Source organism: Poeciliopsis prolifica, unplaced genomic scaffold, assembly GCF_027474105.1.
Source record: "Poeciliopsis prolifica strain line A6 unplaced genomic scaffold, Auburn_PproV2 SCAFFOLD101, whole genome shotgun sequence".
In the NCBI taxonomy this organism is placed as follows: domain Eukaryota; kingdom Metazoa; phylum Chordata; class Actinopteri; order Cyprinodontiformes; family Poeciliidae; genus Poeciliopsis; species Poeciliopsis prolifica.
In genome coordinates this window covers 529304-550301 of record NW_026562476.1, presented here as the reverse complement: position 1 = coordinate 550301, position 20998 = coordinate 529304, and the positions used below count along the sequence as shown (strand labels likewise).

Sequence of the window (20998 nt, the reverse complement as noted above, 5' to 3'; positions counted from 1 at the left end):
AAGTAAAAGAAAGCAACTTTTTCTGCACATCTTTGTTTTTACAGAAGTTTGTTCAATAGGCATAGAGTATAAAAACTAAATCCTGCCTCGCTCTGTTTAGACATAGTCTAAACGGAGGGTACATAGGTTTCTGAAGACCTGGGATATTTACTGTGGTTGCTAAGTCCACATGCTAATGGAAATGAGGGAGAACTGTATAACCCAAAATGATCAATGAGTTGATAATTTTTTATTATTTTGAGGTGTTAACCAAAAATAAAAGGCATGTTCTAATCCTAAATTAATTTAAAAAGCATTTCTCCTAAAAATGGAATGCAATTAAATGTATAAAATTTTTCAAAATTAAGATGTTTATAGTTTCTATTATTCTGTTGTCCGTTTGGAGTTCATATACATGTAGACAGCACTTAAATGTATCATCAGTCTTTCATACAGGCGTCTAATGAAAGGTTCTTAGCAATATGACATGTCTGTGACCATATTTTCATAACAAGACTTTTAGCTTTTCTTTGTTTGGGCATAAAAAATAGCTGGACTCATCAGAGTTGCTTGCAAGTATTCCGGTACTTCAGTTCTTGAATCAACCAGTTAACATTGCTGAATCTGTAAGTAAGCAACCCATCTCCATTCCATTCATCCCCTGCTGATGTCAAATCAAGTTAGTAATTGAATTGTGTTCTAAAAACACTGCAAAATCCAATGGAAACTATTCCATTTCCAGTAAGATGTGTGCTTTAATCTATTAATATGTAATGTGAGTAGTGTAGTTTTCAAGCAGGAAGTAGTATAATGTAATATCTTCATTTTTAAACTCTCCCTGCATGCATGAAGCTGTGACAGAACTGCACAGTTCCTATGATTCATCTACTGCTGAAATCTTAAAGATGTACAAAGGAATTTTATTTGATGTCCTTCTTTCCAGCTTTTATACTGGGAAAATTACCGAGTGATTTTACTCTATGATTTTCACAAAGGATTTTCATTATTGTTAGTCTCGAGATGTAAAACATCAAATCTTGATAAGAAAATTAAACAAATTTGTAGAATGCTTGCATAAAAAATGAATAAAAACAGAAAATGTTTTCCTGCAATAATTGAGTCTTAAATATGTAGCTACTGAGTGTAGACACGCAGTAAAGACAGTCATGCCCAGTTTACCTCATTTCAAAATGAAAATGTTACATCTCATATGGAATGAAACTGTTTGCTTTGAGGACGTCTATATGGTCACACAAATGGGAATGTGACATATTTTATGCACATCATGTCTCAGCTGTAACCAGCTGAATTAAACTGATTATTAAAGGTTGTTTTTTTTTCTTTCAAAATAAGTTTATTGTTACTTGGGACAGTTAAAAACTTGGCATTTATGCAGTTACACGACAATTGTTTCATTTTTCTTTAAAATACAATTTCTTCAGTTAAATTAAGCTAACTGTTATCAGCAACCACATTTTACTTGACATGCGCACGCAACGCCTCTCGCCTGTCCGACGGCATTTGAAAGCAGCAACAGATCGTTTCACAAACGGTCTTTGTCATTTTTTCCTTTCTTCAATCTTAGTTCCTTCTTTCTGTTGTAAGTTCAGAGCTGTGCAATGAGCAGATGGACTCTGTAAACTGTTATGTTCTTAGAAAAACGAAACAACTACCGAAGCATGCCAGAGTGTAACAAATATGTAATAACCGTTTTTTCTCCAAAACTATGATTTCATTCAACATTCAAGTTTTACTTTTTTATTGGTGAAGTGTGTAATGTGACCGTTTGGAATATCATGTGTCCTAAAGGAATTCAGTTCATTTGAACATCCAACAAATGGGACATTGGAAGATGAGATGAGGGATTTCCGAGGAGAAATAAAGAGAGATTAAAAAAATATTTTAAAGACGTAGGAGGTCTTTGAGGAGGGGGAGGCTGGAAATTTCTCCTGTTGTGCAGGACAGTCTGGGACGACTTCCTGCCGCCTATTGCTCCACTTTTTTCTACAACTTTACAAGTAGCTACAGATTTCAGCGAGGACGAACTATTTGGTGACGAAGCAGTGAGGCTGTAAACTGGGACACAGGATTAATGCTGAGTCGAGGGGAAGAACTAGAAAAAAGATGTTCGTGTAGCTTCAAGGAAAGAAGACGGAAGCAGCTTTACAAAAAGGTAAATTCAAACTATCCACAGACCCAGTGCTGCTTAAGTAACGAGCTGCCTTCATTGGGAGCCCGACGCTTTCAGGAAACTTATCAAAAGCAACGAACATAAAAAAGAAGCAGATAATAAAAACTTCCAGTTCCAGCCTAAAAACATGGTTGACTTCTCGCGAGTCATTTACTCTTCTACCCCCTCCACACACACACACACACACACAGACGAAGCTGCTGCTATTGAACTGATTTATGTTTTGTCTAAAACTTTTAAGCCTGGAAAAGCTGAAGTGTTGATTCACTATTTTCTAAAAAGCCAAACTGAGCACCCCGCCCCGCCCCGCCCCGTTTCTCAGGCTTTAAGCAGGTTTCTGGAGGAAACTGCTTGTGTCTTGGTGTGAGATCCACGCGGCTCCACTGTGCGTCCCTTGGTCGCCATGTAGGTACATAGGAGGTGAAAGTTTTTTTAAAAGTCACATTACAATCTGTTGCTTGTTCATTAAGTAAATACCCAACCAAAGTTGGGCATAAAGCAACTTCCTTGCAAAGTTTATGCAAGGAAGATATTTATTTCATTATAAAGGCAAACATAGTTAAGAACTAATCTAACCTTCAATATCTCAATTCACAGAAACATTTAAAATGAGGTCTAATTGCATAAATATGGCAATATTTTAATACTTTTTATTCTTCATTTTATAGTTGGTGTATTTGTGGCTTGTTCCATTTTCCCATGTATTTGTCCAGCTTATCATTCTTTTCAACTTGGTTTGAAAGAGAAAACTGTCACACCCAATTTCTCTATTATTCACCTGCAAATCAGAGGACCTGCAGAGTTAGTGATTGTTTGTGCAGCAATCACACTTGCTACAATTAGAATAATAGGTTGATAACAAATTGTATCCCAGCATTTCTTTCATTCAAAAATCCTTACTAAATGAGTAAATGTCTGCTACAAGTTTTGCGATGGATTTATTGAAATACTGTCAAAGTCAGTAGTAAATAGTTTTTTTAACATGTTCACATTTTGTTTGATCTGGAGGCATCTTGGATTTTGAGCTGTGGTTGATGAAGAGATTTTTTCAGTGTTTAACATAATTTTTCCAAAATGGAAATTGCTTATTTTTATGTGTACATATGGGCTGTTGACTAGGAGACGGTTTTCACCCAAGGCTTTTCATAGAGTGGGAAGATTTTAAATTTTTTTTTGTAAATCAACTCAACCAAATACTTTGCATTAAACTATAATGTCCCATTATTATAAGGCAAGGAAAAAGTTATATAGCAAACCCTCATGTGATAAGTTTGAAGCCATGAAAGAGCACTTTCAGTCCTGCCAGAGTTTGATACAGAAGTATAGAGGTGTAGTCACAACTGAACAGTTGACAGACTCACCTGTCTACCACCCTGCCCCACCTGTTTTTGTGTGGGAATACTGTGTGAGCAGCACATGGAAAAACAACTGCCTCACTTGAGCTCAAAGCAGACAGTTCCCTGATTTTGGAGAAATTAAGTGAAATTTAGTGGATTCTTTCCTTTACACAGATCACTACTCCAACCAGCAAAGGTAGGATATTTTTATATTTGAGTTTTACAGGAAAGTAACAGAGATGAGTAGGCTCTTAAAAAGATCTAGCAGCAGGCCCGAGTACATGTCTGGGTGTATGATTGATGTATTTGGCTTTGTGGCCTATTTAAGCCTTTTATGGCATAAATGCTTAACCTTCTGAAGTCTGATAGGGCAAAAGGGAACCAAAGGCTGGTGCTAATTTGGTGGTTTACCTATTTTAGATTTAAGGTTATGATGTGAATGAAGTTTAGTGTTAGGCATAAATTGAGCTACTAAAATGAATGTGAAGTTTGAACTACAGTTCAGTACTTCAATGTACCTTGAAATACAAACATGTTTGTATCCTGTGTGTCTGTGTTTTCTTGCTGGTGGTGATCAGAGAGCCCAGTGGCGATGATTTCATGGCAGCCTAGCTTCTGTCACTGTGCCTTTGAGCAGCTGTGACTACAGCACAGCCTAACACCAGCAGTGTACCTGTATATGTGCATAAAAGAGTGAGTGACTGATTGTAGTGTAAAGAACTTTGATGTCTTCTAGACTAGATAAAGTGATATTCTTGAATGGGCCATTTTGTTTATATTTCCTGCTTGTAACCATTCCTGGTATATAATACCTTTTGAACTCTTACATGTTTATAGCCTGGTCGTAACATTGTGGCTCCCCATTTTTAGAAATAGTGGTTAGGGTTACAGGAATGGTTTGAGATAAGAAATATAGAAATATAGTGGTAACAAATTTAATGTTACTGCTTAGGTTTAATCACAAATGGACTAAATAAATAAATAAATCAAAGTCAAAACAAAGTCCTAATGTGGTTAGAAATAAAAACTTGTGGTTTTATTATATGTTCATAAAAATCAGTGCAGTTTGATTTTCCCCACCCTCATGACCCCAACAAATGTCTGAAAGCTGAAAGTTATTAAAAAAAGTGACCCATTCACTGGACACTCCTCTTAAAGAAAATGATTGAAAACCCTTTTAAAACAGACATTTTTCCTTTTTGTCTCATTTACCTACAGATGTTTCGGAAAAAAGCATCTTCATCCTTGAGGGTGACAAGGATAACGGGAAGCTCAACATGTAATAATCTTTTCCTCTTTGTAAAATGGGTGTAAGTGTTAGACATTCAGCTTTGTCAGTAGAAGCCATTATTATTATTATTGTCAATTCTTTCACTTCTCCTTAACTGGATTCAGAACTCTGGTTGTTTTACCCAATACTTTTTCTGACCACTAAAAATGTTGTGAAATTTAAAATACATCTGGGTTGGTTTCTTTGACATTGTTGAATGTTGAGTTAATAATGCATGCTTATGTCTTTAGGTGAATATTTCTAATTTCTTTGAATCAGCTTTGGAAATGTTCAAATGGTGTATGTTGTAATTTTGCAAGTGTGAGGTGTTTGCTTTTTCTTATTCTGAAAAGCCTTTGCCACTTTAACTTTTCAGGGACATTTTTGATACTAGTGCCCTTTATTTGACAGTAATTTGTAACAGAACAGAATGCTGCAGAAGACGAAGAAGGAATTAGACGAGATTATGCGATTATTGCTGGAGTCATCTACTCTCCCTCAAGTTTACATTTTCCTATCAGAAAACTGCCTCAGCTACTGCTTTTTAATTAAAATGATTTGAATTGATGTTTGTGGTGGTAAAATACTAATTTGTGGGTGCGGGTTTCTATAAAAGCAATGACACCTTACTTTGTCTACCTCTTTTTTGTTCTGCTGTGCCATTAATTCAGCAAGTCTTTTGGGGATCTGATTGAGGTCAAGGGTGAAACATATGGTCCCTTTGTTTCTCTGTCCACCTTCTTTTTTCTTCACTTGATTTTTCTTTTTTCTTCAAAATCACTGATGTTGATATTGTTGATAAATTTGAATATTTTTAAAAATTAGGTTATTCCAGTAAATATATTCAAGACATTAATTTACTACGGAGCATAATATGTTACAAAAGCTTTTTCGGTAATAAAGGATTTTCATTTGTAGATCTAATGATGTGATAAAGAAATGCAAGTTGCTTTAAGAGAGACCTTTTTCTCCTCTTCTTCTTGAAGATATAGAGATTATCTGAAAGGTTTAGTTAAAGCCAGCTTTCTGGTTAATTCCATTTGAAGAAGATATAGGTCATTTAAAAATGTGGACAGATGCCAACTGCAGCTGGAAAATAAAATCAGGATTTCCATGAAGATGTGAAGTGCATTCAAATTTTCTAATAGATGGCTGCACTGACTAAGGAATTGAGTACAAAGTTGAACCAACATCACTGAATGGGAAACATCACTCTAGAACTCAAACTATGTGGATTCTGTTCCTCTACACTCTTCCTCCAGGCTCTTGAGCCAAGATTTCCAATGAAGTGCAAATTTTACTTTGGCATAAAAAGGGGAGTTTGAATCATTGATGAACAATCTCGTTCTTTTTTTCAAGGAAAACACTTTTGATGTGGTTAACGAATAGCTTAAACGAAAGGAATGTAATAGTTTGGATATGTTTGTGTTCATGTCTTTGAAGCTCTTAGTCCAGCTGAAGCCGATGCTTATTGAGTTTCTGCCAATTTTTGAAGAGGCTATGCTTTACAATTCTCTTAAAGGTGCAGTAGCTTTTATAATTAGTTTTTTTTGTTTTCTTAATACTGTCTCCATGGCGTGAGAGCATGTTATGAGACAGATAATCTGTGAAAAGATCAATCTTCTGCGCTACTATTACTGTCTGAAGGAAAGCACTGCTCTCAGCCAAAAACAACCAATCAGAGCACTGCCACTCAACGTCACATACTCACTGCTAAATGTGCTAATGGTGAAGAAACAACTTGCGGTTACAGCAAAACTTTACCTGTCATCATCAGTGACCATACTAACTAACATCAGCAGGACCTGCTGATAAGGAAAAGGTTTAACAGTAGTAAAGAGCAACATTCACAGTTTCAACAAATATGTTAAAAAATATGTTTATAAAAGTTACATACTGCAGATTTAAGGCTGCAGTTAACTGTTTTGGCTGTCCATACTTTTTCCTTGCCCCTCACCTTAACTCTGGACAGCTAGCTTTTTAACCAACCAGCTATTTTAGTATACGGTATGTACTTTTGCCATATGTGATTTACAACAGCATAGTAAACACAGCAAGCATGGCAACGCAGAATAATTATTATGAGTTCACAAGTTTGAAAACAATACTTAAAAAAAAAATCTCCTCAAAATCTCTCTTTAGAGGTTATTCTGGGCTGTTCGGTCAGCATTTGTATTTTCCTTCTCTTCAATTTCCTAGAGCTGCAGTCTAGTCTGTGTGTAGTCTGCGTGGTTGGCTACAGTTCTGTGGACCTTAAATTTCTAAACAATATAACATAGGAGCATCAAGTGTTGGATAAATATAGCCTTCAATTTTAACATGCTTACCTATCATTTTTTTCCTGATATCTTGGGGCAACTCTACAACTCTCCTTCACTTCTCGTGGCCTGTGTTCAGTGTGGTCCACGCCATATAACCAAAAAGCACTGTGACAGTTAGTCACTCCTTAGGCAGACTGAGTTTGGAGACACCTTTGTTTAGCACATCCATATGGTCAAATTATTATTACCTTTTCAAGAGATAGCTATGTCCTTGCCTGTTTCACAAGATGACAAGTGTCTTCTCTGCTTCTAGGAGAGCAAAAAAAACTAGACTATTGCTGAGTGTTTTCTCAGTTGCATTTATTTATTTCATTTGTTTTATTTATTAATTTATTTACTTCATTTACAGTTTAAAACCATTGCTTATATCAAATGTAAGCAAAGGTTTTCAATAAAAGGAGTAGTTGGAAGTTGTTTGCATTGCATTTTGAAGTCAGTGTCTCAGAGTTTGGAAGAGGAGTGGAAAGGCACATGTTGTTGAGGTACAGTGTAAAGTTTCACTGTCAGTGATGATTTGGGGTGCCTTGTGATCTGCTGGTGTTGGTCGACTGTTTATTTTAAGGTTCATAGTCAACGCAGCCATCGAACAGGAATTTTAAGACACTTCATTCTGCTGACAAACTTCATGAAGATGGTGATTTCATTTTCTAGCAGACCTTGGTACCTACTCACACAGTGAAGAGCTGGTTCAATGACCAGGTTAAGCAAGACAAAAATCATATGACAAATGTTCGATTGAATTATTTGTGATGTAAATGTATCCCTTTGTTTTCTGTAGGTGTTTTAATTTTTTTAATAACTTCACTGATATTTTATTGAGTAAATTACACTTTTGATAGTTTTCGAACTTTGAAAGTACCAGTATGTTTCAATAGTTTTTGTAGTAGCCCCTCACATCTCTTCTCCAGTTACCTTTCTTTTACACATTTTTCCCTCTTTACTTTTCTCTTGGATAACAGACAGGGGGCGTAGTTTGTCCTTCCATGAGGTTCGTTGCCAGGGTGAGATGGAGATGAGGGCCGGAACCGAAGAGCCATCAAATAGCAATGTATCAAGTGGTGGCAGTACAGTCCTTCAGCGGCTCCTTCAGGAGCAGATGAATCGAAACTATGTGCTGCAACAACAGCAACAGTCTGGAGGAGGGGGGGTTGGAGTATCAACAGGAGGAGGAGGTGGAGGTGGCTATTCAGTACATGGACAGGTAAGCCCCACTGATGATCATTCTGTAAGTGCTCACATTGCAAGACAAGAGCCCCAGGGACAGGAGCTTCAGACGGACAGTGGCCTGGAGAAGGTTGGTGTCATCAGAGTTGGTGGGCATGGTGGGGGCAGTGGAGGTGGGGGATGTGTGGGCTCTTGTGGAGAAGCATCCAGTGGCGGGGGCAGTGGAGTTGGTGTCATCACCCAAGGACAGTGCCCTAACTTAGAAGATCTCCCTACATACGAGGAAGCCAAAGTACAGTCACAGTACTTCCGCGGCCATGGTTCTCCTCCTCAGGCTCAGCAGCAGCAGAACAGCCAGGCCCAGCAGCCCTCACTGCCTGCCTCGTTAGGTGCTGCTTTCTACGTTACTGGCCTGACCAGCACCAAAGTTCGCACTGAGGGTCGCCCAACACTACAGCGTGTCAGTGGTACCGGGAAGGTGCACCAAGATGATGGACTAAAAGATCTAAAGCAAGGACATGTCAGGTCTCTCAGTGAACGGCTTATGCAACTTTCTTTAGCCACCAGTGGTGTTAAAGCCCATGCTCCTGTAAGCAGCACCCCCCTTTCCCCACAGCTGCCCCCATCATGCCAGCCTGGAGACTACTACAAGCCACAACATCGAGGCCCACCACCAGACTATCCTTTTAAAGGAATATGTTCTCCTGGCAGTCATCCGGAGTCTGGAGGCCACTTTTATCAGGAGCCAAGAGTAAGGGATCACTCCAGGGAGGTTCCAAATGTTCGATATCAGCCCCCTCCTGACTATGGCTCTTTCAGGTAATGAACAATGAACACGCACACGCATGCTAACACGCACACCTATGCCTGCCTTTCTGCATACAAAAGATACCTTTCCGCTGAAGAAATCAGAGCCACATCAGTCCAAAAACACACTAAAACCCAGAAAAACAATCCTGGTAGGGAGGTAGGACATTTTGGGTGAGCACTGAAATAACAGAGGAGCTATAAAGTGAAAGCGTACAAAGCATTTTTCACTAGTTGAAAATCCCCAACATTTTGTTGCAGGCATTTCCCAGTTTACAGTGTGTGTATAGCATATTTTTATATTGACAAAATCTACCAACCCTGCTGAAAATATTGAATTACAGAAAACTCAAGGTTCACTAAGAGTAATGCTCTGATCAATTACAACTTGATTTTGTATTTAGACAGGTTAAAATGATCACAATTCTCAGGACTTTTCAGGACCATTTACTGATTTTACATTTACAGTCTCATTCATGGAACAACTGCCACTGTGTGCACACTCCCAGTTAACAAATTATTGCTATACATTTGACAATAAAGAATGAAATGTGGTTCCAGTGAAAGCCATAGCTTGACTCCAATAGGATTTGATCTTAGATAAGTCAGTTAAACATGGTTTCTCAATAGTGTCTCAGAAATGACAAGGACAGATCCTGTTGGGCTGGTTTCACAGTAGTCATCACCATCTACCTTGAAGCAGAGTCTAACAGTAATGAATTCCAAACTATTTTATTCATCTGGCAGGACAAGTTGAGACACGAAATGTATCTGTCTTGTGAGAGTAAAGGCAGTTATGGATCCAATGCGCAAAGTCTCTTGATGCCATGTTTTTTTATATCAATTTTTGTTGATGGTTTTGGAGTCTAAGTATTTGAGAAATTAATTATTTGCCAAGTGATAAATATTATTAATGTTCCAAAATTATGCTAATGGTTACAGATGTAGGTGAGCTATTGTTTATTTCTTATTACTGTCAGGTCAATCTCCTGCTGTGATTGAAGAGAAAAAACAGCCGAGTTGTTGTGAGTGATTGTTTGAATTGAAGGAATGAAACAGTATTTCTACCGCAAAATATTTATATTTGGAATTCGAATGAAGGGTTAGGGTCAGGGTAGGGTTAGAGAATATTTCTATTGTGTCTATAAGTAAAGTTTCACCCTTTTTGATATCAGAAACCTCTCTGCGAGCGCATTTCATTTTTAAGTGTGTCAATAACCTGCTTCTGAGAAACTGCTCTCACATTCCTTTTTTTAGGTAATTATGATGCAAGAGCAGCCATGGCAGATGGAGTATATTGTGTTTCATATATAAAATAAAACATTTTTCTTTAATCACTATTTGTGAACAGTGTTGTGAAATGCATCCTCACTTCCCCATAGAAATTTTTTCTGCTTTGCTTTTTTGTACACAAATCATTCAGAGGATCTGGACCCTTTGATAGAGAGAAATGATTGCTTCCTGGAGGCATGGACTCTATTAAAGTTCTAAAAGCTACTAAATCTCTAACCTTTACTTGTGATGTATGTAATGCGTTAGTTCAACAATATGAAGCTCACTGGAAATGATCTGCTCTGTAAACAATGGTCCCCCATCCACTACAAAGAGAAATGCCAAACTGAACAAGGCAGCTTTAAGTGTGGACATCACGAACCAAACGGCTTTGTTCACTTCTTCTGTTGCCCTTGCTAAAGCCATAGGCAGAGTACAAGTCTAACACAGCGCAGAAAATCAACGGCATTGTTCACAACTTCTCTTTTTGTTCATTGCTGATTGACCTGGTTGAAATTCTGCCTAAGAAATCCACTTTAATGGGAAAAAGCCCAGACGAGGCACTGAAGGGAATTTAGAATCGAACAAAACTGTGTGGGAAGGCAATAGCCAGCCTAGATAAGGTCACCAAGACACCTTGAATTTGCTGTAGTTGTCATGCCTCGTAGATCTGTTTAATATTTGCATCTAATCCAAAATGTGATTCCATAACACATGTATTCTCATGTGCTTCATAAGTTCTCTGCTCCCCGAAGTCATATAGCACACACTATGCAATGTTAGCTCCATTTCTTTTTCCCTTTTTCTTTTTTTTACTGTTTCCTTCCTGTGTAGACGGTTTTCTGCTTGCATAGAACAAATCCTGCAGCCCTGCATTCTGCAAATGTGTGTTTTCACACCTGCTTAGAACTTCACACCTCCCAAAAAAATCATAAGAGACTGTTATGTCTGGTGATGTGTAAATGAGTAGCAAAAATGGGTGTCAGTTTCACTGCTCCTTGTAAGCGAGCCCTGAATTAGTCCACTGTTTAAGACAACAGTATGTAACTTTTATTTAAAAAACTGTTTTTTTCATATATATGCTATATGAGACAGATAGTCTGTAAAAAAATCAAGCTCCTCCTCCTTGAGCTACTATTGCGATGTACAGAACTGCAGGAACAAGATCTTCAATCAATGTCATCAATCAGCCTCCTGTATGTGCTGCTCAATGTACTAATAGCAGAGAAACCAATTACTGCTACAGAAAAACTTTTTATCTGCCATCATTGGTGGCCAGGCTAAGTAGTCTGAGCATTCACAACAGGCTCTACTGCGAGGAAGAAGCTGTAGCACAGCAGAGAGCAATAGGAAGCGTGTGAGCAGACTGTACATGAGAGTGATTGCTAGTGCAAGCACCCTCCTAGCTCTGACTGGAGCTAGGAGGGACCTGTTGTTTCTCACCTAAAGTTAACATTTTTTGTCATGGCTGTGTATTTGTAAACTTGAAATGGTCTTTTTGTCCACATACAAATATTTTTTTTGTATTCTGTGCAAAACTGAAAGCAGGCAACATTATGACCTCACAACTGATCTCTCCTCAGATCCACTAAGGAGGTCTCAGTTCACTACCAGAGGCCCCTCAACCAGCACAGTCCCAGCTCCTCTGTGACCTCTGTTGGATCTTTGTCTCGTGCACAATCCTCTACTCTGAGCAGCATGCTCTCTACCGCCTCTCACTCCTCTCATCCATCAATTCCTCACCAGTCACCTACAAGCCAAGGAGAGCCATACCCAATTATGGGACCCCGTGTTCCACATGGTTCAGGCTCCCATCACATGGCAGAGCCTTTCCCCCCAGGACCTGTTCATCAGACAACGCAGAGGGGTCATGCTTTTCTTTCTGATTCTTATGGCTCCACTCCAAGGTTGCATCATTATCAGCAACATAATCAATGTCAACAACAGCAGCAACTCCAGGGTCCTTCCCATCCACAGTTGTCTATGCAGGCAGGACATGTTCCCCAGCAGCAGTCCTTCATACAGCTACAGGGAGAGCCTTTTGCAATGATGGCCCGTGCCCAGCAGATGGTGGATGTGATGACCGAGGAGAACAAAGTTTTGAGACAAGAGATGGAGGCTTGTCGCGAGAAGGTCACAAGGTTACACAAGGTAAGAGTTTCATCAGAAGGTCTAACACATCTGAGTTTAGTCATTGCTTCTTAACTCCCTCTGCTGCACTGTGTTTTTGCATTTTTTGTAGGGTATCACTACCAGGCAAAAGTTTAGAGATGATTTAGAAATGCTATTTTAAATTATGTTTTTTTTTTTCACAATATTTTCAGAAAACCTATATGCAACACTTACACCCTTATCAAAATAAACTGCAGTATTTCTGAACTTATCTGCAGGCAGTTTCAATTGAAAGAGGTAATCTTGCTCCCTCTCATGCACTGACCAACATAGTATGAAAGTACAACAAGATTTGTATGGTATTCTAGTGCTAACCCAAAATTTTCATGCTTAATGTCTAGTTAATGTCTAGTTTTTATTTGAAAAAAAAAAACAGGTGAAAATAAAACCCTGAGTTAAAAGCATGCATTCAAAACATTTGAACTCAACCCCAGATAAGCGATAAGGCACAAAAATACACATCAATGCAACATTACACAGATCGGTCAGTAACTAATGTCTGGTGAGGTGCACGCTGACCTGATTAACGCTAGAGTGGTGGATTAGAACCCACATCTTTGCAAAGTATATATCTATTTATGTACAGTGCCTTGCGAAAGTATCCGACCCCCTTGAACTTTTCAGCTTGCCGCTTTCCAGGCTTCAAACATAAAGATGTAAAATTTCTATTATTTTATGAAGAATCAACAACAAGTGGGACACAATCGTGAGGTGGAATGACATTTATTGGATATTTTAAACTTTGCCAAATAAAAAACTAGGAAGTGGGGTGTACAATAATATTCTGTCTCCTCGTGCTAATACTGTGTAGATCACAGCTGCAAGTTGCTTGGAATATGACTCTATTAGTTTTGCACATCGAGAGACTGAAATTCTTGCCCATTCCTCCTTGCAAAACAGCTGGAGCTCAGTGAGGCTGGATGGAGAGTGATTGTGAACAGCAGTTTTCAGCTCTTTCCACAGATTCTTGATTGGATTCAGGTCTGGACTTTGACTTGGCCATTCTAACACTTGGATACATTTATTTGTGAACCATTCCATTGTAGATTTTGCTTTATGTTTGGGATCTTTGTCTTGTTGGAAGATTAATCTCCATCCCAGTATCAGGTCTTTTGTAGACTCCAACAGGTTTTCTTCCAGAATGGTTCTGTATTTGGTTCCATCCATCTTCCCGTCAATTTTAACCATCTTCCCTGTCCCTGCTGAAGAATAGCAGGCCCAAACCATGATGCTGCCACCACCATGTTTGACAGTGAGGATGCTGTGTTCAGGGTGATGAGCTGTGTTGCTTTTGACTTTAGACTTCTTTATTGTCCATTAAACTCACATAAAATGGAAATTAATCTTTGGTAATGGCACAAGAAACACACAACACAACACACATCACAGTTGCCACAAAACTGTATGAATAATGAATAAACAAGATCTGTAAAATGAAATTAAGTCGTATTACTCTACTCATGTCATTCAATTAAATATTAAAAACCATTTAAAATTTACTATTCTACTGGTAAGACAGCACATAGAACTTCTACACTGAGTCACAATGCACTGTGTTACTGTGTGAAATTTAAAATCAGTGGAATACTACAAGCAGACTTAGAGAACACATAAGCTTATCTATTCTCAGTTAATTTAGTCAGATTTTTATTTAGAATATCCACAGCTGATGGAACAAATGATCACTTGTAGCCATTCTTCCTTGCCATTGGGACTTTAAATCTACGTCCAGATGGCAGCAACTGGAGAGCACAATGAATAGGATGAGTCGGGTCCAGATAGACTTGATGTGCCTTCTTTGTTAAGGCCCGCGTGTACAAATGTGAAAGTTGCCGCTGTTTAAGTCCAATAATCTTTCCAGCCTGGTTGACGATCTGTCCCAGTATGTTCTTTTGTTTGACAGAGAGGTACCCATACCATGACACGATGTTGAATGTCAGCACACTCTCGGTCAAGGACTTGTAGACCATGGACATAGTGCGCTGACTGGTGTTAAGGCCCCTGAGTCTTCTCAGGAGAGCCAGGCGCTGTCTACCTTTTTTAAATGTGTAATCCACATGGTCTTGAAACTGTAGGTGACTGTCTATGACTGTCCCAATGTATTTAAACTGAGTCCCCTGCTCCACCTCCTGACCCTTCATGCTGATTGGCCTGAAGGTGTGCTCCTGGTTATGATTTTACGCCAATCATTTCGTTTTGCATTTGACCAAAACGTTTGAATTTGGTTTCATCTGACCAGAGCACCTTCTTCCACATGTTTAGTGTGTCTGGTAAACATGTTCTGGTAAACATGTTGTTCTGATTTTACTTGACCAAATTGCTGCCTTTGATACAGTCGACCACGACATTTTATATCGCGATCACAGAATATTGTAGGTATTGGTGACACTGTTCTTAATTGGTTCAGGTCCTACCTGGAGGACAGAACATTTTCAGTAAATATTAGAGACTCTGAATTATCTACTGCTTCAATGCCATATGGTGTACTACAGGGCTCAATTCTGGGCCCACTGTTTTTCTGTGATGGTGATGGAGGTGATGGTGTTCGGACCCAGTGGCTCCTGTGAGTCCTCTTCTGTTGACTGGGACCCTTGGAGGTGTATTTACTGCCTCTAGGTTCTATCCTCAGGAAACATGGGATTTCATTTCATTGTTATGCTGATGATTGCCAGATTTATTTACCCTGAAGCAGGAAGATGTCCAGTCAATCAAACATCTCCTGGCATGTCGAGGTGATATTAAAGCTTGGTTGGCTTTGAACTTTTTAAATTTTAACATAAAGAAAACAGAGGTGATGGTGTTTGGACCCAGTGGCTCTTGTGAGTCCTCCTCTGTTGACCTGGGACCCTTGGAGGTGTATTTTAAACCTGTTAACCAGACCTTGGTTTAAGGTGGACAGTGATTTCAAATTGGACAGCCACATTAGAGCCGTGGTTAAGTCCAGTTTTTATCATTTAAGGCGATTGGCATCAGTAAAATCTTTTCTTTCCAGGCAGCATTTTGAAACAGTGATCCATGCTTTTATTTCGACTCGACTGGATTATTGCAACTCTCTATATCTGGGAGTTTGTCAGTCACTGCTCTCACGTCTGCAACTGCTTCAGAATGCACGACTTTTGACAGGAACTGGAAAGAGAGAGCATGTGACCCTGTCTTGGCTTCACTTCACTGGCTGCCTGTATATTTTAGAATCCGTTTTAAAATTCCTATGTTTGTTTTTAAATCACTGCATGATCTTGCCCAGGCTTACCTCACTGAGCTTCTTCACCCTGACATACCTTATCGATCTCTCAGGTCTGTAGATCAGTTGCTCCTGGAGGAACCGAGATGCAAATATACTGTAGCTCCCTGCATGTTATTGTTAATTCAATGAAACTTGGAAATGTAGGTATTATTAATTTAGTGATGTACTCCACAGCAAAGTGAAAGACTGTAGTACAACTCAAAACCACTTCTTCCTCGTTCTGTATCTGCCAAGCTACACGCAGACTGAATCCTGAAACATCCTTTATGTTTCAGGATTCATCAACAAAAACCACTTAAATATTTCCCACACAAGAAACAATACGTTCAGTCTGTGTGGTGAGGTTTAATATTTATTTTGCGATTATTAATAAGAGATTGCTGTGGTTGATTATAACTACTGCTGCTTCTAGCTAATCTAACACAGCAGTTTGCGGGTTATGTTTCTTTTCTGCATTCTTTACACACACAAATTGTAGCTCACAAAATGAACATCTCATTAATAATAACTAAAAATGTTATTCCTCTCTTACCTTTAGTTATACATGTTCATCCAAAGCCAAGTCTGTCCTCAACACAAGTTGAGAACAGTTGTCAAAGAAAGCAGTCATGACTGTTTCTGTTTCTAACATCCACAAAGCCTGTCTTTTCTTGTATACCACTCTGTTTGAGAAGAGCGGCACCCTTCTTTCTCAAAACAACCCTTTCAGCTCCGGCATTGGTCATCCTTTAGTATTATTTCCTGCTTTGATTGAAAATCCACTTTAGAAAAATGTTTAGGTTTGAATGTTTAGAAATGTAGAAATTGGAGTTTCTCCAATGTGGTAAAGACAAGTTTTGTACTTCCCTTCTCCAACACAGCTAAGCATGTTGGAGAAGAATTAACTGAAGTGCTCATTACCAGGCCTCTGCAGAGCTTAATGACTGCTGGTATGTTGGAGCAGAGCTCTAGAAGTTGCAGGATGGTAGCACTTGAGGACTGGACTTGGACACCTCTAATGCAACCTAACTTTTATCACTACATCATACCATTAAGTTGAAAAAGTAGCTCAGAGGTGTTAAAAAATAACGTGTCTGGCCATGAACAGCTCTAATAATTGGTAGTAAGTGGGTATACATCAATGAATCAGTCACTTAATGTATGCTTTGTTTTTGGGTAGTTGGAAACAGAGATACAGCTAGTGTCGGAGGCCTATGAAAACCTTGCCAAGTCTTCCTCTAAGAGAGAAGCATTGGAGAAAACTATGAGGAGCAAGTTGGAACTACAAGTGCGCCGACTGCATGACTTCAACAGAGACCTGCGAGGTGAGAGCTGAGAAAAGATTATTTTTTACTATTTTGTAAAGATGCTTTTGCAAGCTGGACAGTAGTTCAATGTGAATTTTAAATGACAATATCATTCAGTCAAAATAATGTAGATCTAATTATCAGACAATATTAAGCATAAATGGAGACAGGTAAATATCCAAATAAAGAACATTTATTGAACAAAACATGGATATTTCACAGGTGAGCTCATTGTTCATTTGTTAGCTTTGGAATTTCTTGAGTTAAACTGAAGTTTTCTAATAATGTATTATTAGAAAACATCATAATCATTTTTATCATTCATTGTCCATGAGCTCTAAAATCTGGATGGCTACTTTTAACATCAGTAAGTCATTTTGCAACTTCACAAAATAACTAAATAAATAGGAAATAGTTTAATATTACCTTGAAGTTACTCAGCCATTGTCTACAGAATATCCACCGGCCACTTAGTGAGGTACACATTGGTGGTACCTAGTTAGACCCACTTCTTTTTCTTTATAACTGCTTTAATTCTTCATGACATAGTTCAAACAAAGAATTGGAAATATTCCTGAGGTTTTGATCTGTAATGACCTTACATCACGATCAGTGATGAAAGGTCATTTTGTCCTTTCATGACCTAAGGTCATTCTGAACGATGAAAGATCATTTTGTGAGGTGCACATCCATAATTCAAATTTTCTGTTACATCACTTCCCAAAAGTGCTGTATTGGATTGAGACCTGAAAATTGTGGAGGATTGGAGTACAGAAATCTTGCAGTCATTCCCTGGTAAAGCAGGTAGACTATTTAATAATTACTCACCAGACACAAGTTCCAAATTGTATCAAGCAAATATTTGTCACACCATTAAATCATGAACAACTTAAACAGTTGTCGTAAGGTAGCATCAATCCATGCTTCCCTGTTTTCGACACCAAATTTTGACCCTAGCATTTAAATGTTTTGGCTGAAATTGAAATTTGTCGGAGAAGGTAACTGTTTCTGTTCTTTTGTTACTTAGCTTTGAGGAACTGAATTGGGTGTTCTGCATAGTTACAAGCTCACTGCATATTTTCTGTGTTTTGAATAATTTATTGTGTATAAAAAATTCCAAAAGATCACGAGTTTTTCAAATAACTGGTTCTGAGTTATATCTGTGTGTATGTAATGGTGGAGAAATAATTCACTCTTCCAGGAAAAATCATTCATGTGCCGTCATCGCTGGCGATGCCTGAGCATTCCTGGCAGGCTCTCTTATCAGAAAAAGGTTGTAGTATAACAGAATGATTGACAGCACTAAGAACTTCCTCCTGGCTCTGATTGGTTGTTTCTTGTTAGCACTGGGGGAAAGCAGAGGAACTAGATTTGTTTCATAGATTATCTTAGTCATACCATACTGTCACAACATTGACAGTTTCAACAGCTATGTGAAAAAAATATTTTGTCAAAGTTACATATTGCAGCTTTAAGGTTCAAATGCAAAAAAAAAAAATAAGAGTGATGAGTAAGCGATTTGCTTCAACATACTTGTGTTGAAATAAATCTTAAATAGTCTTTTTTTTTTTTTTTTTTTTTTTTTATTTAGGGTTGCATTTCGTCTTTGGCTCACATCCGGGAACCTTAACCACAGTTGGATGAACTGTATACACTTTAAAAATATTGAAAATTATAGTGACAGGAAATGAAGCAACTTTGAGATGAACTTGTAGCCCTAATTTTAACATGGATCTCTGTCATTACGTTTCTGAACTCCTCAATCAGTTCTTGCATGTCCTTTCTCTGCTCTGTATTGGTGCAGTAACCCAATTTGTTTACTTTAGATAGTCTGAATGAAAACCTAGAATGCTCCTGTATAATGTGATTATATATTTAGCTTAAAGTGTCACTATCATTCTAGTTTTAGTCATCTCTTTATGGGCACCAAGAAATCTAATTATGTTATTTTAACATATCAATAAAATAAACAAAAAATAAGTTTATCTTATAACTTTATTCTCTGTGTTTCTTTCCAAAGGCATGTGGGTATACATTTAAAATAATATATATATATATATATATATATATATATATATATATATATATATATATATATATATATATATATATATATATATATATATATATAGGAGGTGAGAAAATATAGATTAACTTTGTCTCCTATATATATATATATATATATATATATATATATATAGGAGGTGAGAAAAATATAGATTAACTTTGTCTCCTATATATATATATATATATATATATATATATATATATATATATATATATATATATATATATATATATATATATATATATATATATATGCCACAGTTTTTATCTCTCATAAAGATTAACAAAAAAGTATCCTTTCCAAGCCATCGGATGATTTTTCTTACTTTTTAGTAAGACTTATGATAACTTAGCAAAGTATTAAAAATGACAGATTTTTAAATTATTATTTATTTATCGATGTCATGATGCATTTGTCTTATGTTATTTTAAAGAGCGCATGGAGACTGCTAATAAACAGCTCGTTTCTAAAGAGTGTGATAGCTCTGAAGACAATCGGAAAACCATCTCCCAGCTGGTTGCTCAGAGTGAGTGACAGACACACACGCACACGTGACTTTGCAATCCGATTGTGTATCGTCTTAGAACATTTTTGAAACAATTCTGAAATGAGATTTTGTGTATTAAAATTTGAAGACCACACCATGACCGCTCCGACTTGTCAGTAAATGCATTTTTGATTTTAGAAGTACCTTTTCTTATTCCTTTACTTGAGAAAGTTCTTTAGGGTTCTAATGATCAATAAAAGTTCTCCAGCTTTTATTGATCATTAGATTTGTTGGGACTAAATTAAGCTAACTACAGACAAGAGCCAGGAAACCAATGAATCAGTAGAAAATCTGATTTAGCCAGGATTCAGTCTACATGCTTCAAAATGGACAAAATGATAGTGTGCTTTATGTTTTTATATTCCATTATCCATTAAGATAAAGAAATTCTGCGGGAGAAGGAAAAGCTGGAGATGGAGTTGAATGCACTTCGCTCAACTGCAGATGACCAAAGGAGACACATTGAGATCAGAGACCAAGCGCTGAACAATGCCCAGGCAAAAGTGGTTAAACTGGAGGAGGAGGTGAGAAAAATATAGATTAACTTTGTCTCCTGATATATTACTAAATTCTTTCAACAGATAAAGAAGATCAGGCATTTTATTAATTGGACCAGATAACTGTTAATGAATAGTGATGGTAAATGAAGCGTCATGAAGCATTTCAACCCATAGCAAAACTGTATTGATACTGTGTCACTGAATACTGACACCTGCTGGACATTAGAAATCCCTACAGGCAACATGCTTGACAGACTGATTTGATGACCTAGTCCAGTGGTCCCCCAATCACCGGGCCGCACAAGTAACAATTAAATATTTCTGTTTTATGTATATTTGAGTATGGAGGATCTTTTACTTTAATAATCCTTTAGCCGGATTTCTCGGTTGCGTCTTGCCGCCAACATTGAGCCACAAGCAGCAACATGAGTAAGAAACAGATGAGATTCTTTGGAAAGTTTCTTTGTGAAGGTAAAAGGCCCAGAGAAGAGACAGGAGAATGGATTCATCCGGGTAGGTGATTCCCACAGTCCCAGCTGCTCTGCATGATGTGGTGACCGGATGTTACGTTTGCGTTCAGTCTCGTGGAGGTTGAGCGGTTCTACGTCTGTGAAATATTACTACCGGTAGCTCGCAGCGGCGGACTAAGAGCGAGAGCAGAACCAGCGTCATAAATCATTTTTCGAGTTATTGTCTAGCTGTCTGAGCATCATGCTCTTCTCGGTGAGTTTTAGTAGCTGTGTGCTGCTTTACCTGCTATCTGGCTGCTCCAGATGTCCCTTTTTCCTGCATTGAGCCTCGATATGGCCAAACTTTGTCAAGTGTTTGTTTTTTAAAGGC

General features: G+C 37.9%; 1 protein-coding gene across 3 annotated transcripts in view; it reads left to right on the top strand.

Moving 5' to 3' along the window:
* The first annotated feature begins 1733 nt into the window (after positions 1–1733).
* Positions 1734–20998, top strand: part of amot (angiomotin) — a 28962-nt gene continuing 9697 nt past the window's right edge. The window contains exons 1-7 of one of the 3 annotated variants that reach the window (XM_055023445.1): positions 1734–2152; positions 4726–4786; positions 8058–9081; positions 11925–12492; positions 16917–17061; positions 19545–19637; positions 20037–20182. In XM_055023445.1, coding sequence (XP_054879420.1) covers positions 2072–2152; positions 4726–4786; positions 8058–9081; positions 11925–12492; positions 16917–17061; positions 19545–19637; positions 20037–20182 — 2118 coding nt within the window. In that variant the 5' untranslated portion in view covers positions 1734–2071. Of the gene's footprint in view, positions 2153–3438; positions 3704–4725; positions 4787–8057; positions 9082–11924; positions 12493–16916; positions 17062–19544; positions 19638–20036; positions 20183–20998 lie in introns of those variants that run through there. The other 2 variants (XM_055023446.1, XM_055023447.1) reach the window with 2 other exon arrangements.